Raw genomic sequence first — 19665 nt, forward strand, 5'->3', positions numbered from 1 at the left:
ATAACAGACTAATACCACTAAACATTTGAAGGATATAATTTATTATACGCTCATTGCACAGTATACTATGATTTCCAATGTAGCTTTACACAGAGAACATGTTATGTGCTAGAGGTGAGAATCCAGTGCCCTTGTTAATTACATTTATCACTGCAAATTAATAAATCAGCATTTGATTTCAAATACTGCTCTCATAAGCTTAATTAAAATGAATCAATTTCTCATGGTATACTAACATTACCTAGTTTCTCAGCCCTTCTCTGGGCTACGGCAAATTACCAACATAATGCCACCCTATGAGACAACTGAGGATTCAGGCGGCTGATCAACCATAGGCAACAAAACCTCTGCACTGCTGTTCATCACCAGCAGTTATTTCTCCTTTGATCTGTTACACAGAAAATATGTTGACTGAAATTATTCAGACACTTAGAACCAGTTACTATGTACTGTGGACTCATCTTCGATGATCTACAAGAGGGTTCTAATATAAAATGTAAATGTAATACTGCCAGTATGACATAATGAAGCATAATTTTGTAAAATCTACTATACTAGGCCAGGCACGGTGGCTCACGCTTGCAATCCCAGCACTTTGGGAGGCCGCCGATCACTTGAAGTCAGGAGTTCAAGGCCAGCCTGGCCAACATGGCGAAACCCCATCTCTACTAAAAAGTACAAAAATTAGCTGGGTGTGGTGGCGGGCACGTGTAATCCCAGCTACTCAGGAGACTGAGGGAGGAGAATAGCTTGAACCCAGGAGGCGGAGGTTGCAGTTGATCCAGATCACGCCACTGCACTCCCGCCTGGGTGACAAGAGTGAGACTCCATTTCAAAAAACAAAAAAATCTAGTATACTACAGCCTTTTTACACTGATGTTTAAAGCTTTAAAAGTTATACAAACTTTTCAAAAATATTAATAATAACTCAGAAAGTTAGAAATAAGACAAACGTCTATCACAGGTGCCCCAAAATTGGTATCTATCAATTTATTGGAAAGTATCAGATCATTTATATCTACTGCAGTTAACCTAGGTAAAGAAAAATATTTTCCAATATCAAGTTATTTAAATAGTTACGTTCTTGAAGTTTCTTCTTAAAGTAACTTCTTTTTTTAGGGGGCGGGGAGGGTCTCATTCTGTTGCCCAGGCTGGAATGTGGTGGCGCAATCATGGCTCACTGCAGCCTTGACCTCCTGGGCTTAATCAATCTGCCTGCCTCAGCCTCCTGAGTACCTGAGACTACAGGCGCACACCACTATGCCCGGCTAATTTTTGAATTTTTTTGTAGAGACGGGATTTTGCCAAATTGCCCAAGCTAGTCTCGAACTTCTGGGCTAAGGAATCCACCTGCCTCAGCCTCCCAAAGTGCAGGGATTACAGGCATGAGCCACTGCACCCAGCCTGTTAACTTTTCTAGGAGGGGAAAAAAAAAAATAATAATATACACACACACACACACACACACACACACACACACACACAGCCAAAGTCCTTGATGAATTATAATGTACCTACAAATTTGCTATCAGAATAATTGGTAGTTATTCTGTCACTCTATTTAAAACTCAGTAATTCCTAAGGATATTGTGAAATACCTTGTATAGCTAGATAAGTTACTAAAATATTATAATCCTATCAGAAGCTGAATGGGGGTTTTCTAAAAGCCATCTATAGAACACAAGTAAGAATTCAGTAACTTCTGAAAGATCAAAAAGCTGCTTTATTTTAGTTCTCAAGTTTGGTATAATGAAATATATTAGGAATTCAATTCCAGAATATTTATGGCACCACACACAAGACAGAAATGACAAAAAGACACTGTAGAAAAACCGGAGCGTCTCTCCAAAAATACCAAATTTGGGGAGGTAAATGATTACAGGATTGATAATGTCCAGAATTCACTGTAGAGGATGATAAAAGATTGAATCAATTCTAACTGTAATGTGTAAAAATGTTAAACTGGCGGGGCGTGGTGGCTCACACCTGTAATCCCAGCACTTTGGAAGCCTGAGGTGGGCAGATTACTTGAGGTCAGGAGTTCGAGACCAGCATGGCCAACACGGTGAAATCTCTACTAAAAATACAAAAAATAGCCAGGCCGTGGTGGTGCACGCCTGTAGTCTCAGCTACTCAGGAGGCTGAGGCAGGAGGATTGCTTGAACCTGGGAGGCAGAGGCTGCAGTGAGCTGAGATCGTGCCACTGCACTTCAGCCTGGGCGATAAGAGTGAGACTCTGTCATATACATATGCGTGTGTATAAATAAAGTTAAACTGACTTGATTTCAAAATAAAACTCTAGTTTGATCTTATATACAGTTTCAAAAATCTAAATGTAAAAATAAAAGCTTTTTCAATGACACTCATAAAATATGACAAGTTCAACAGTGAGAGAGTTATCTGAGTTCTATGGTATGACATTTGTCTCTAATTAAAACAAAAGTAAGATCTTAAAATTTTTCATTTCTAAGCATTTCAAGTGAATATGTCTTCAATGGATTCAGTGCAAAGCACCATTCTGAAATTTCAAATAAGAACCTAGTTTCTTTTTTTTCTTTTTCTTTTTTTTTTTTTTTGAGACGGAGTCTCGCTGTCACCCAGGCTGGAGTGCAGTGGCGCGATCTCAGCTCACTGCAGGCTCCGCCCCCTGGGGTTCACGCCATTCTCCTGCCTCAGCCTCCCGAGTAGCTGGGACTACAGGCGCCCGCCACCTCACCTGGCTAATTTTTTTTTTTGTATTTTTAGTAGAGACGGGGTTTCACCGTGTTAGCCAGCATGGTCTCGATCTCCTGACCTCATGATCCGCCCGCGTCGGCCTCCCAAAGTGCTGGGATTACAGGCGTGAGCCACCGCGCCCGGCCTAGAACCTAGTTTCTAAACAACAAGATTTGTCCAGTCCAGAAGCAAGTAAGAGTTTAAAAACAGGTATTTAAAAAAAACATGGGAACAGTCACTCACAGAGGAACATGAGAAGCAGGAAAGACAAGAAGAACAACACTAAAAGAAACATCCATCAAGAAAAAGACCTGGAAAAGAAACCAAAACTTAGAATTAAAGATCAAATGAGGTTTGGTAGGATGGGGGAGGGGAAAGGGGATGAACTAAACAATGAATACTAAGACAGAAATACTAAGACAATTTTAAAAATCTGAATGCAGGAATTATATAAAAGATTAAAAAGTCACTCGAAAATCTAAATCAATTTACAAAGACCCAGAAATTGATCCAACAAACTAATGTTCAGCCAGCAATAGCCAATGGAAAAGTTCCCATCAAGGGCATACCCAAACACCCAAATATAACATGTTATTAAATACACTAGGTTTTTTTCATACGAACCAATTGATTTAAAACATCTGTCATAAAGTTAAAAGGGACATTAAAGATTAATCTTTGTTCAAAATAATAAAGAGAAATACAGAAAATAAAAGCATTTGTTCAAAATAATAAAGAGAAATACAGAAAATAAAAGCATTTGTATGTTAAAGAACAGCAGTGGTTAATCTCAAAATACAAGGAGGAGTAGGAAATTAAAAGTTATAAACTATGTTTAACACTGACAATAATTTTGTTAAAATTGAATTAAAGTTACACTGATGCAGGTAAATAGAAATTGGAATAAAAAGCTCTATTAAGTTGAAAGAAAACTAAAATCTTTGTGCAATTCTGAAAGTCATATATAACACTACAGCATTATATACTAAACTATAAGAGAATATATGTAACCAAAATGATGTTTCATAGTATAAATTTTTGTTATTTAACAAAATATATTTCCAAACTGGTTTCTATGTTTCCTATTCTTACAACGATCAATATTACAGCATTTTAAAACAAAGTGATGTTAAATTTATTACTAAAAAATATACAGTGATTTCAAGATTACTCTGATATACGTGGCAACAATAACTTTTCTTTCTTTCTAAAATAAATCTCAAGTGTTTTGTGATTGTGGCATTAACTCCATAGTCATCGGTAGAATAATTTTAAAAGTTATGTTACAGATATTAACTAAAACCTCTAATATGTTTTGGGTAAACTAATAGTTATTCTTTAACAAAACGCAAAGCTAAATTGAGTTGAATTGTACAGGCTTACACAAAATTTATCAACCAGTGTGCAATGGATTTTCAATAAATCTCAGTTAAGATATATAAACTAAATCACATAAAAATAATATTCGCTTTATATGTATTAAAATTCCCTGACATGAATATGTTGTTGCTGCAATTCATTTTTCTTGAAGTACATTAGCACCAAAATGCTAATAATGCTGACAAAATATTAAGGTTAAATCAGATTCTAACACCTCTTACTACAAGGAAGGCATGAAATGATTTAATATTTACCCATCTAAATTAAGTGTTCAGTCTAAATACCAGCCAATTAGAGAAAAAGAGTATATCTGTATTATTCAGTATAAAACGTTTACAAAATATTATATATGTTTAATATAAAAACATTTATGCAATAACTACAATTAATTCCATACTACAATCAAAAAGCAGTGAAAGGAAGCTGGGCACGGTGGCTCACGCCTGTAATCCGAGCACTTTGGGAGGCTGAGGCAGGCAGATCACTTGAGGTCAGGAGTTCGCGACCAGCCTGGCCAATACAGTCTGTACTAAAAATACACAAAATTAGCCAGGCATGGTGGTGCATGCCTGTAATCCCAGCTACTTGGGAGGCTGAGGCGGGAGAATCGCTTGAACCCAGGAGATGGATGTTGCACTGAGCTGAGATCACACCACCACACTCCAGCCTGGGTGAGACAGTGAAACTCCATCTCAAAAATAGTAATAATAAAATAAAATAAACTTTTAAAGAAGCAGTGAAAAGGGCAATGCTAAACAAGGTATAACTGGATACATTTAAACCTCAAAACAAATCCCTAAGGAAGTTATACCACCTTTCTGATGAGAAAACTGAAGCTTAATTTGCTGTAACAAACAGGCCAACAAATCATAATAGAAAGTTCTCTCTTTTATCTCCCTTATATTAAGACTTGGTCCAAATCTATAACCAGAACATTATCTGCCCCCCTCAAAAAAAGTTGGAAAAAATCACAAGGGGAAAAATTATTATAAAAGGGATATAAAGGATTTTGTATGAGTACCATTTGTTGAGCCTCTCTGTGCTAAAAGAGAAAAAAATATTGCCTATTCACTTTAGTGATGGCTTCTTAGAACAGTCTATGAAAATGCATATCTAACAAAAAACTGTATACAATACATAGTATGTTAATACGGAAGTATTACTTCATGTAACAGGTAGTAAGTATATAAAATAAACTTTCAAAACTTAAGGGATACAATGGACTATTATATGCATACTATTTTAATATTTACATTTTGTAAACAGTTTTTACATATATAAAAAAATAGTGTTTCATTTAAGGGGTACACCTTTACACTGCTAAGTGGACACATGATAGAACCACTTTGTTTCCTGAAATATCAAGACAAGCAACAAGTTTTGAAAATTGTTTAAAGTGTAATATAATATTCTCAAATAGAATAATATGCTAGTCTAAACACAGAGTACAGAAAAAACATTTTATAAAAGTAATATTCCTACTTATAATTATGTAACTACATATTAAAATCCTGAACACTTTATATACTTTTCAGATGAAGGTTACTTAATTAATTTTTTTTTATTTTTAGAGACAGGGTCTCGTTGCCTTGCACAGGCTGGTCTCAAACTCCTGGCCTCAAGCTACCCTCCTGCCTCAGCCTCCCAAAGTTCTAGGATTATAGCCGTGAGCCAGCATGCCTGTCCAGAAAATCGGTAACTTAAAACTAAAGAAATTACATTTCTTTCTATGTATGAGTCCTAACAAATGGATGGAAAAGGCCAACCTAGTTATCACCCTCTTTACATAACTTATTTGCAGCTACTTTCTCTCAAATGCAAAAGATCTCTGCTGTAAGATAAACATACACAGCTGCTGCAAAAAATACCCCAATTACTTGAGAGAAAAAAGACTATCATAATACTAGTCTTTATAATTTTGAATGAAAATTCTATCACTAACAATACTAAATACATATATTAATAAATATAATAAATTATACGTACAATAAAGCTATATAGTTGCCTACATTCACACATACATCTAATTGAGTTTACAGAATCATAAATTAATAATACAAGTAGCTACCATTTGTTAAGCCTCTTTGTACTAAGCATTTTATACAGTGTCTCCTTTAATCTTCAACAATACTATGATGTAAGTTCTATTATATATATTATAAAATAAAAACAAAATCACTGCTAGAAAGGTTAAATAACCTCTTCAACTTCACAAGCAGGACAATGAATGGCAGAACTGAAAATCAAAGCCAGCACTGACTTCAAAGCCTCATATTTGTTGTATTTCCAACTGATTAACTTATCTTTAACAAACTGGTGCTGCCTCTAGAGCAGGGATTTCAAACTGGATGGCCAAAACAGTCTATAGATGTAGCAGAAATAAGTAAAGAAGGCTAAATAAAAGATAACAGAGTAATGAGGCCTGTGGCAATCTAGAGAAAACCTCTTATCTAAAGGAGGTAGCTCCTGCAAAGGTGGATGTGGCTGTTGCCATGTGAGACTACAGACCCAGTACCCAGTCATGCCAGATAGATTTTAAGGAAGCTGGAAATCCAGACTGTTTATGTGACAAGCTCTAATTTTTAAATGGTGGTGAATAAGATAAAAACTTAAATTACAATGGATGCCTAATAAAACGTATCTGTGGCCACATTTAGATTGCACAATGAATGACTCCAGAAGCATGCTAAAAGAGACATATGATCTACCTTACCATCTTCTTCTTCCTGACTGTTCATAAATGTTAGTGCAATGTAATGTAATAATGCACTAACATTTATGAACAGGCAGGAAGAAGAAAAAGAAACTTTCCTACAAGCATCCTTAAAATATATACAATAACCAGTCTTCTTTCAAATCTTTCTACTCCCCACACTCTCCCCATCACAGGGCTTTTAGTCCTGCTTTTTGTTCAGTGCTCCTAAAATGTGTTTTCCTGTCATCATCACCAAGTTAAATCCTACATAAACTTCTGATCTTATTCAAGCATTACCTCCTCAATGAAGTATTCTGACTCCTGCAACAAATCCAATATTAGGCTCTTGTTGCACAACGTACCTCTAACACTTGGCATAGTCACAATTTTATAGTGTGACTAATGTATCCCTCTCCAACCAGATCATAAAGTCCGTATGAACACGTATGGTTTTGTTCATCTTTGATGTCCCAGCACTCAGCACACTGCAAGGCACACAGCATGCACTCAACAAATATTTGCCAAAGGAAAGAGGAAGAAAAGGAAATAGAGCCCTAAGGAAGACAGCTTTTAAAAAAGTCTCCATTATCTGCAGGGCTGAGCTCTACCCACAACTCCAGAACATTACTGCTACTATAGCACTCCCATAACACTTCAAGCAGAGATGAACAACAAATTAATCAATAGCCAAATGGGAATGAACGAAGCTTTATAAAACAGTGGTGGGGTGGGGAGAGTGCTACGTATGTGTTCCTGCTCTCCGGCCTGGGCAAAAGAGCGAGATTCTGTCTCCAAAAAAAAAAAAAGAATATAACCTGGTTGACAGACTGAGACTCTGGATCCTCCTGAGAATTGATGGTGATATTATTACACCTCTAACAAATTGTATAAAGCTACCTAAGTTTACTTACTGTCAAAAAAACATTCCCCAAAACATACTTATTGTAAGAACTATGATGACTGTTGGAATAAATTCAAGCAAAGATCTTAAAGGAAAGCTTTTAATCTCTATAATTGCAGTGTGTGAGATGCTTCCTCAAAAATGAAGACAGTAAAGGTAATCAAGAGTCAATGATACTCACTAAGAACAAACAGAGGTTAGAGTCTGTAACCCTTCCAGTTAAATATGAACAGGCTAGACAGGTTAAAATGAAGTTGTTCTCAAGGCAACTACCAAATCCTTATTAATAAGAGTGAACTGTGATCACCATCTTCTAATTATTTCTCCAGTGGAACCAACCATAAATTGGTTCCTTGCAAACTAACAAAAACAGGTCTTCATTATATCCTCTTATTTACTATACAATAAAAAAACTTTATCAAGTGACGTTCTTTGGCTAATATGACTCTATCACAAAATGAAACAATGAAAATATATTATTTCCCCCACTGAATGGTTTCTACTTCTAACACATAATTCTGAGATAGCTTTACTTAACCTGATTCTATGCAACACTAGTCCTTTCCAAGAATATTCCCTAGGTGTTAGGGTCGGGGCAAACTCGGGGGGTTAAATAAGCTTGAGAAAGACTGCATATTCTTCCAATTTAGATACTCATACATTAAAAACAATGAGATTCCTCAACCACAAAATCTGTTTAATCTAGTGGGGTTTTTTTGTTTGTTTTTGAGACAGAGTCTCACTCTGTCACCCAGACTGGAGTGCAGTGGCATAATCCTGGCTCACTGCAGCCTCCTCCTCCTGGGTTCAAGCAATTCTCCTGCCTCAGCCTCCGGAGTAGCTGGGATTACAGGCGCGCGTCACCACATCCTGGCTAATTTTTGTATTTTTAGTAGATGGGGTTTCACCATGTTAACCGAGCTGGTCTTGAACTCCTGGCCTCAAGTGATCTGCCCACCTTGGCCTCCCAAAGTGCTGGGATTACAGGCATGAGCCACTGCGCCTGGCCTAACCTAGTATTTCTTAAACATTATAGAACCCAAGCAACAAATTTGGGGGAAAAGCTCCAAACTTGGAAAAGTTCTCTATCAAATCAACAATTTCATGGCTTGGGCCTCTGGAATCTTTACTGTGAAACGTATTTCATGGCCTAAGTCAAAAGTTAACCAGAAACCCAACTATACAAACTTTTAATAACTTTAAAGATACCTGGGTTTCTGTTGCTATAAATTTGAATAATTCTTATTTTCATAAAATATTATCAAAGCACTCTCCCTGGGGCCTTTACTTCTATAAAAATTTTCACTAACCCATGATTCTTATGAAATGTGATTATCAAAACATATATCCTTCTCTACAACATATATAGGAAATAATCTATCTGTATAAAAATATTCTAGCTGTCTGCATAATTTAGTCTTGCATATAACAGAAATCTGATGTTTAACTTAAAAGATACATAGATTGATCCTAATTTTGTTAACTATGTACATCAACCAGGCATATCAAAACCTTGGAGAACAATGGCTGCAAAAATGAACTATACATAAATTAGAAAGGAAGTTACATCTGGGCAGCAAAGCCTTTTAACATATATTTAACATCACTGTATGTCTGGGTGGATATTATAAAGGAGAAACGTTCTTGACTAGAGAATAAGGTAGAAAGTTGGTGCAACTCACAAGCTCACAAATAGGTAGTAATTCCAAAGCAGAAAAGAAAAAAATTTTAAATTGAAAACTTAAGTCTGAGACATAACTAAAAAATAATTATCTGAGAACTTCAAAGCTTTCAAGTTCAAATTTCTCTATGTATTAATTCTAACAACTGCATAAATCAGATCACAAGCAACACAGAGATTCAAACTGGGTATTAACATAACTATCAGCAATTTAACCACTTTTAGTCTTTCAGTTGCATTCCTACACAATGCTTTTTTCATGATTATTCTTTAAAAATCACACAGCATAAATTTGCTTAAATTCACCTCTCTTTCCAGTATACTTCAGTATATTGCTTAAATTCACCTCTCTTTCAGTATATTTAGAACAGTCTCTGATGATGCAGGAGAATCACATCATTCTCATACTGATCAATTAAGAAGCTATCCTTAAATTTTAGAAAAACTGCTCTGTACAAAGGATTGCTGTAAAACCCATCACAGATTTTACTATTTGCAAAGAAGCTCAGATAATAAAATCATTTCATGGCATTTCAGAGCTACAAGGACGGATGAGAAAAGTAAAAACAATAATAATAAAAATAACAAAAAACTTACTTTGATGGCTCCCCAAGGGTAACAACTTCATTCTACGACTAATTCTTGATGGCTCCCCAAGGGTAACAACTTCATTCTACGACTAATTCACTCAGGGAATGATCAGCGGGCAAGTTCTGTCACACTTAGGGAAATGATTAGTAGGCAAGTTCTGTTCCCAAGATGTCAATAACCAAATCACATAAGAATTTAAACTAAATCTTCAGCCATGAATTATATATTGAAGTCAGGAAGAACCAGGCAGATCGCATAAGATGGGAGTATCTAATCCCTGATGACTTTTCCCTTAATTCTCTAAACTCTAGCAACACTGGCCTCCTTGCTGTTGCTCTACTGGACCTCAGTCTTGATCCTTGCCTTGACATAGAGGAATGCTATCCAAGTCTCTGCTCAGCTGTTACCTCCTGAGAGAAGTATCTCTGACGTCTCTCTCTAAACAAGCCTCATGTCTTATTCACAGCTGTATAACCAGCAACAAGAACAGGATCTGACACAAATGCTCAATAAGTACTTCTTGAATGAATTCATTAATCTACATATAATTTAATACAAAAACAAATCTGATGACAATTTAAAAACAAGTATATTAACAAAATATCTGATATTCAATCCCAATTTGAAGTCCAGAAAAAAACAAACTTAAAATCAGATCTCTATGCTTGCTATTTGCTTTCGGAAATAGTGAGTAAAACATGAAAAAGTCCACGTAGATATAAAGATATATGTTAGTTCTGAGAAATCACAGCACATATATAATGATTCCATGTTATATAGAGTCCATAAAGATCTGATGATTCACAAGCAAAGACAAAAGTTTGGTATTAGTGTCTTATGTATACTCTATTTAATACACATGCATAGTATTTTAAAAGTATAATAATCTAGAATACAAATAAAAGTATAAAAGCTATAACGGTCTAGAATATAAATATGCAAAATAAGGTTAATAGAATTCCTGTTCTACATCACCAAGTCCAATAATTAAATAAAAATTAAAAGTGTTAAATATGGCTTGGTCAGAATATATAGAAATAACCATTTTTAGCAGGCTAAAAAAAGAAAGTTTACTAAACGTGAACCAAAGGCTTATATTCACAGATACCCAAGTATTTAGTTCTGTTAATTACATACTTTGTAAGCATTATAATCACTATAATCCATCTCTGTAAAGAGTGTAGACATTACATTGTTAAAAACAAGGCCGGGCACAGTGGCTCACGCTTGTAATCCCAGCACTTTGGGAGGCTGAGGTGGGCGGATCACGAGGTCAGGAGATCGAGACCACGGTGAAACCCTGTCTCTACTAAAAATACAAAAAAATTAGCCAGGCATGGTGGCGGGCACCTGTAGTCCCAGCTACCTGCAGAGGCTGAGGCAGGAGAATGGCATGAACCCGGGAGGCGGAGGTTGCAGTGAGCCGAGATCGCACCACTGCACTCCAGCCTGGGCGACAGAGCGAGACTCCGTCTCAAAAAAATAAATAAATAAATAAAAATAAAAACAAAAGATATTATGCGAAAAAGCTCTCCCAAACTGACCTCATAACTTAAAGGCTTTAAATACCGATCAGGTGGCATTGCCCTACTTGCAAGTTAATCAAATCAGCTTTTATTTACATATATTCAACTTAGTTTGAAGGAAAAGAAAAATGAAACAGGATACCCATGAATCAAATAATATACCACACAGATCAATCAGCACAAGTGATCAATAAATAAAAATGTTTGAAATAAAAAGTATGAGAGAATAAAGATTTTCTTCAACATGTGCTACTCACATAAAATCCCTGGAACAAAAGAACATCTACAGCCAAATTAACTTACCGTTACAGATTTCAGTGTCATACCATGGTAGGTTCCCATAGTGTCAATTTTGAAGCCTTCCGTTTCTATGAAAAAAAGAGGCTTATTGTTAAGATTTTATAGATCATGTATCTTATGACCTATAACAAATCTAAAGTAATAATCTACATTGAATGTGATGGTTCAATAATATACAAAGCCTTGAATCTACTATGTAAAATGACATACTTGTGAAGATAAAAACTTTAAAAAGGACTCTAGGTTAAAAAATATTAATATATTAAATACAGACCAGCAAGCCTATTGTGTAGAAGCTGGTTAAGACTCTCTCTGCAATTATGTTCAAAAATTAGATTGAATACTTTATAACCCCAAATTACTTACTACTAATACTCAATGATAGTACCACTAAAAGCAGCTAATACCATGAAAAAACCCAGTTATAAAAAGTAGTGTTCCAAAGTTTCAGTCATAAGGCATATACTTATTTTTACATACATACATATATATGTATTTTTTCTTTTGAGACAGGATCTCACTCTGTCACCTAGGCTGGAGTACAGTGGCACAATCTCAGTTCACTGCAACCTCTTCTCCCATCCCCCCTCCCCAGGTTCAAGCAATCCTCCCACCTCAGCCTCCCGAGTAGCTAGGACCACTGGCATGCAACACCACACCCAGGTATTTTTTTGTATTTTTAGTAGAGATGGGGTCTTGCCACGTTGCTCAGGCTGGTCACAAAGTACTGAACTCAAGCAATCCTCCTGCCTCCACCTCCAAAAGTGCTGGAATTACAGGTGTGAGCCACAGCAATCAACCATATTACGTATTTTATAGAAAGCAATGTTGTAAATAATGATTGGACTGCCAGGACAGAATCCCAATATGCCTTTCTGTAAAGGCAAATATTTTAACACGTTGCAAGCCTTAAAATCTGTCACAACTGCCCAATTCTGTATTTTAGTGCAAAAGCAGAACAAACAATATATGTGATCAATTAGGGGCAACCCAATTTGGCCCATGGAGGGTTATATTTAGTTTGGGGGCTGTAATTTACCAACCTCTGCTTTATATAATTCATTCCCCAAGAAAAACACTGAATATTGTAACGAAAGAATGGACGTAGTCTTTCTATGGCACATACCCAGTGCATGCCTTTAACAACTGAATGAAGTCAGCACACAAAATTCATTGCATCAAGGCAACATATCATTTAAAAAAAACTTAAATGAAGATTGCAGATTATGCTTAAAAATATCATTAACTTCCAGTTGCTTCTACCTAATATTTTCATGATTCAAGTCATGATGAATGAAGATCTCAAGAGGAAGTTACACTGACATTAGTCTCACCTCACAGCTGCAGAAATGGTTCGTTATTGCATTAGCCAGAATGCCATGTAGACTATCACAAAGTAAGTCCTCCCATCATTGCTCTAAATCTGTTTCCAAGTTCTCAATGTACATACACATTTATAACTTGGGAAACATGACTTAACATATAGAATCTCTACTTTAAATTATATAAAAACAAAAGCAGTATGAATAACAGCAAACATTTATAGATAATTTACTTACATATCAGATACTATTCTGGGAACTTAATATTTATTAACCAGTCCAATACTCACAATAACGATAAGAGACAGGCACTATAACAACATTTTAATTACACGCAGGAGAAAACTAAGGCAGAATGCAGTTAAAGTAACATTAAAATTCACACAAAAAGTTACTACGACATAAGCTATCTGGATCCAGAATCCATGCTATTAACCAGGGGTTGGCCAACTTTTTTTCTGTAAAGGGCCAGATAATATTTTTAGGCTTTGTAGGCTACACAGTCTCTACTGAAACAACTCAATACTGATGTCACAAAGCCAAAGCAGCCATATATAAAATACATAAATGAATGAGTGTGGCTGTGTCCCAACAAAATGTTATTTAAGAAAAACTGCAGTGGGTAAGATCTGGTCTGTAGACATTACTTTGCCAACCCTTACCCTTAAACATCAAGCCATACGGCCTCTCAAGTTCAACACAACCACACTAAGGGGAAGATAAGAATTAAGCAACTTACCTTCTTTTCCTTTGAATCTTTCCTGATCGTATCTGTTATAGGCAGCTGGGATAGGCTGTTTGGTGCGCAAAGTGGGATCCTATAAAAAAAAAATTAATTATGAGTTACTTGTTAATATTTTTAAATGTCACTTATTTAATGTGCTAGAGTGCAGTAGCGTGACCATGGCTCACTGCAGCCAAGACCTCCTGGGCCCAGGTGATCCTCCCACCTCAGCCTTCCAAGTAGCTGGGACCACAGGCATGCACCACCACACTCAGCTAATTTTTTTTTTTTAATTTTTTTATAGAGACAAAGTTTCACCATGCTGCTCAAGCTGGTTTTGAATCCCAGCCTCAGGTGATCAACCTCAGTCTCCCAAAGTGTTAGGATTACACACATGAGCCACCACCATACCTGGCTAAAGTACCTTTACGACATAACACCCTTCCCTCCAATTATGCTTGTTTTAACAAAACAAAAAAACCCTTAAATTCAAAGTATATTGAGTTTAGTTTTACAGATTTTTAGCTGAATTATCCACCAAATTATTAATCCGTAAATAAACATGAAAGCCATGATGATTAATCCATTATAAACAGAGTAAGACTGAAGAGGTATTTTTTAAAAATAATTAGAAAAGGCTGTCAGTCTACTGATGCATTATTTAATCACAAATACTTTATCAAAACTCACAATGTTTAACAAACTAAAAACACATATTTAAGAATATTCCCAAAGCTACTTGAAAAATTCATGAAGACTGAAATACTTTTCATTTTATTATAATAGGATTCTGTATCAAATATTATGCCAAATACAATATACTTATCAATACCTATCAAGAATAAGTATATGCTTACTTCACACTAGGCATATACTTATATAGTCAAATGCCAAACATTAAAACCTTCAAGTATTCTAACGATTATATAAACATACAGAAAGAACATTCAGTCACAAATGGTAGAACTGTTTTAAGGTTTGACATGTTTCCTATCAACAGCTATTCAAAATGTCAACCAATTCATAATTCTAAGTACCTTGTGCTTTGCCATCATAGCTCTTACTCCACTACCTTTTTTTTTTTTTTAAAAAAAAACATCTAATAAGTAGGGAACTCCTGAGAGATCTAGGTTACATTGAAGTATGAGAATCTAACTAAACCCTGATGATCTGAGGTGGAACAGTTTCATTCCAAAAACCTCCCCCTGGTCCATGAAAAAAACTGTCTTCCACGAAACTGGTCCCTGGTGCCAAAAAGGTTGGGGACTGCTGTACTAGACTATAAGCTCAAAGAAAGTAGGGACTACAATCTTTCTCATTATTGTATCTCAAGATCATCAGCAGACTGCCTAATAGAAGGCACTTAAGTACCTGATGGAGAGTCAACTAAAAGTACTTATCTAATTATCAACAAAAGTCTACCATCTTTAAAAGTTAAATTCCAACAATTTCATGAGCAAATAAAACTACTACAAAGTAGCTGCAAAGGCTGTATTAGTACTCTAATACATTTCAATGTGCCTTTTAAAACTTGACACAGTTTTAAAAATATAGAAGATTTTCTGGGAGGCCCAGGTGGGCAGATCACCTGAGGTCAGAAGTTCAAGACCGGCCTGGCCAACAGGACGAAACCCCATCTCTACTAAAAATACAAAAATTAGCCGGGCGTGGTGGCATGCGCCTGTAATTCCAGCTACTCGGGAGGCTGAGGCAGAAGAATCGCTTGAACCCAGGAGGCGGAGGTTGCAGTGAGCCAAGATCATGCCACTGACTCCAGCCTGGGCAACAGAGTGAGACTGTCTCAAAAAAAAAAAAAATTTTTTTTATAAATTTTCTATTTATAGAATCTATTTTCTATTGCAGAAAATAGAAATAATTTCATTTGCATGTTTTATTCCTTTGTTGAATTATATGAAAATAGCTGGAATGATTTTCAACAAAATTAGAGTATGTTTGAATTTAAATACAGGCTATATTGTCATACATGAAATTTACTTTGGGAGGGTCTTAAGTGGCACTTCAAAGAGAAGGCAGTCAACTCTCAGAGCAGCTGAAATGGAGTCACAATTAAAGGACAGCATGACTGGTGATCAAGAGAAATACATTCACCAAGATGTAATAGATACAATGTCAAAAAGAACCCCAAACTGGGAGGTAACAGGGATTTATGTTATTAGCAATGGTTAGCGATTGTCCCAAGCAACAATGAGTAGGCCAGCCACAGTTTATCTAAAATAAATAGAGGGCTTTCCCTAATTAACCTTTTTCAGACTCTGACCCAGGTATATTAAGAATTACTGCTCCAGTTAAGAATTACTGCTGAAGTAAGTAACTTTTAATGTTGGGGAGGGCTTTCACATCTTTCAGATATTCTGAGGCAGCAAAAGGTTTAGAATCCACTGATTTTAAAATGTGAAGATGTCTTCAACGTTACTACACTGCAATATAAGTGGCAACTTCATTAAAATTACTGTAAAGCAGTAAAGCTAATTCTTACCACAGGTGCTGCATTTGGGGCAGGTCGCTGTTCAGGTGCACGCCCTTCTTCTCTGGCTTTTACAGATTGAAGAATTGCAAAAATGTTCTTGGAAAAATTCTAAAATATAAATGGATTTTAATTAAGCCCACTTTAAATATACAATAGTAAATTTAGTTGATAAATAATTTAAGACTAAGTTATCTTACTATCAATTCTTCCCTACTATATATGTCGTAAGGTATCATCATTATACACATATGTAAAAACCAACCACTACTGAGATATTGATCCAGAGACTGATTATTGTAAATCCCATGGTATTCATTTCATCATTTTCATTTTACTTAAACTGCTAAATTCGGGAGGCCGAGGCGGGCAGATCACGAGGTCAGGAGATGGAGACCACCCTGGCTAAAATGGTGAAACCCCGTCTCTACTAAAAACACAAAAAACTGCTCAGGCGCGGTGGCGGGTGCCTGTAGTCCCAGCTACTCGGAAGGCTGAGGCAGAAGAATGGCGTGAACCCGGGAGGCGGAGTTCGCAGTGAGCCAAGATCACGCCACTGCACTCCAGCCTAGGTGACAGAGCAAGACTCCATCTCAAAAAGAAAAAAAAAAAAACAAACTGCTACAAATGTATTCATATTCTGCATCTGTTCAAATATATAACCAGAAAGCAAGTTAAAATCTAAATGAGGCCGGGCATGGTGGCTCATGCCTGTAATCCCAGCACTTTGGGAGGCAGAGGCAGGTGGATCATAAGGTCAGGAGATAGAGGCCATTCTGGCTAACACGGTGAAATCCTGTCTCTACCAAAACTACAAAAAATTAGCCAGGCGTGGTGTTGGGCACCTATAGTCTCAGCTACTCAGGAGGCTGAGGCAGGAGAATGGCATGAATCCAGCAGGTGGAGCTTGCAGTGAGCCGTGATAGTGCCACTGCACTCCACCCTGGGCAACAGAGCAAGAATCCGTCTCTCAAAAAAAAAAAAAAAAAAAAAAAAATCTAAATAAAAATATATTTGTCTAAAGAGGCTTCTAGTTCAGAAAAAAAAAAAATCAACTACTACATCCTCCTGTTAAACTCCAGTGCTAATTTCAGATTGCTACATGTAACATGAGTTTTGAGATATTAGAAGTCAATGTACACTTTTCAAAGATGTGTAAGTTGGAAAGTACAAGTACAAACACTCTTCAACTTACGATGCAATTACATGCTGATCAAAAGTCAACACAGCTAACTAATCTGACGACTCTTCCCTTCACGAAATATTCTTCCTTCATGCTATGGATTGAATGTCTCCTCTAAAACCCATGTTGAAATTTTATTCCATTCTAATAGTATTAGGAGGTGGAGCCTTTAGGAGATGATTAGGTAGGTCATAGGGCTCCACCCTTACGAATGGATTAATGTTGTTATTGCAAAAGTAGACTCGGATTCCCGAAAGAGTAAGTTTGGCCCCATTTCTCTCTGTGTCTCATTTGCTTGCTTGCTTGCTTCTGCCTTCTGCCATGACATGACCCTCACCAGATGCCACTGCTATGCTCTTGGATTTCTCAGCCTACAGAAATGTGAGAAATAAATTTCTTGTCTTCATAAATTACCCAGTCTGTGATATCCACAGCAGCAGAAAACAGACAAAGACACTTGGCCTCTGAGATGCTATTCTCTCTTGGTTTTACCCCTAATGTCTGACAGTTCCTTTGGGGCTCTTCCTATGCTGCCTATCAATCACTTAACATTTCAAGGAATATGTAGTAAGAATCTACTCTAAGCCAAACACCTTGCTTGGCACTTGGGTACAATGATGATCAAAAAAGACATGGTCGCTGCCCTCATGGACCTCAAATACAACATAATTTCTCTTCTTTAAACAAAGCATTCTCTTTCCTTGGCTTGGACCACTCTTCCCACCTTACCCCTTTCACCTCCCTCACTAGTTTTTATTCTTTAGGTATCACTACTCTTTACTCTCAACTAAGTTAACTGCCCTTGCTGGGTGTCTGCCCTGCAATGTACGTAATAATTAACGCTTATTTAATATTGACTTCTGCTAAGAGTGTAACTTCTGTGAGAGCTAGGACCAATGCACCGCCGGTCAGTGTTTAGCACTTGCCTAGTTTGTAGATGTTAAATAAATACTATACAAATAAATATGTATATAAAATGAGAGGCTGCTTGAAACATAACTATTATCACTACACCAGTTGCAGTGCTAACTAGTTCCTATAATTCTCTGGAGCAGCAAATATAAGTCTCAGGACCCCTTTGCACTCTTACAAATTACTGAGCACCCCAAAGAGCTTTAAGTTTGTGTGAACTACAGTATCTATTGAATTAAAGATTAAAACTGAAAAAAATTTAAATATAATTCTTTTAAAAATAAGAAAACGATTTCATGTAAACATAACAGCATATTTCATGAAAAATCATTTTTCAAAATGCATAAAAGTAATGACAAGAAATAGTGGCAGGTTTTAAATTTTTGCAAATTTCCTTAATCTCTGGCTTAATAGAAGACAGCTGTATTCTCACATCAGCTTCTACATTCAACATTTATTGTGCTTTCTTATTTGGTCATAAATGTGGCTCTCTTATTTGGCCAAAGAATATAGAGAAAATCTATCCTCACACAAACAGTAGGAAAAGTGAAGAATATTCTAGTAGTTTTTCAGGTAACTGTGGATAGTATTCTTTGATATCATACCAAAATGCAATAAATGGTTCTTAAAGGTTAATGCAACATGGAAATCACATCCATAAACTTTTTGCATAGGTACTTTAAAATCCATCAGTCTCTTGCACTTTAAATGAACTTTCTACCCATGCATGATTTGTGACAGCATTCACTGGTCATCTGGAAAATATCAATCACTGAATTATGCACATTTTCCAAATATTAACCTGGTTAATTATACAGTATCAACAAATTATACTTGTTAATATTATTTGTAAAAGACTTAACTAGAACACTTCAAGAATTAGAAAGTTGCTTCTTTACTTATGGGTGGAAAAAGAATTAGAAAAGTGTTATGGTGACAGCAGCATAAAGAAACTTCCCAAAATTCTAATATTCTCACGAAAGCTCTCATTTTATCATTGGCAACAAATACTATCAGCTGCTTTCCTTGAGGAACAAATTTATTTCCTTCATTAAAAAAAAAAAGTCTGCCAAATAACCAAGTCTGAATAACAGTTACTTAAATAAAAAAATGTTGATTCAGTTCATACTTCATACAATGGCACAAGTCTCTTGATGAGAATAACCGTCATGTTTGCAGAAGTGCTTTCTACATTCCAATTTCATCACACAAAATATTAAAAAGACACACTTGAGGGTCAAGATTTAACA

At 36.1% G+C, this 19665-nt stretch overlaps 1 protein-coding gene across 2 annotated transcripts in view; it reads right to left on the reverse strand.

Moving 5' to 3' along the window:
* CDC73 (cell division cycle 73) overlaps positions 1 to 19665 on the reverse strand; it is a 131348-nt gene that overhangs the window by 88214 nt on the left and 23469 nt on the right. For both annotated transcript variants that reach the window (XM_055235011.2, XM_063613733.1), the window contains exons 8-10: positions 16333 to 16431; positions 13851 to 13929; positions 11793 to 11857 (exon numbers count right to left, since the gene is read on the reverse strand). In XM_055235011.2, coding sequence (XP_055090986.1) covers positions 11793 to 11857; positions 13851 to 13929; positions 16333 to 16431 — 243 coding nt within the window. The remainder of the gene's footprint in view (positions 1 to 11792; positions 11858 to 13850; positions 13930 to 16332; positions 16432 to 19665) is intronic.

This window comes from Symphalangus syndactylus, chromosome 19, assembly GCF_028878055.3.
Source record: "Symphalangus syndactylus isolate Jambi chromosome 19, NHGRI_mSymSyn1-v2.1_pri, whole genome shotgun sequence".
In the NCBI taxonomy this organism is placed as follows: Eukaryota; Metazoa; Chordata; class Mammalia; order Primates; family Hylobatidae; genus Symphalangus; species Symphalangus syndactylus.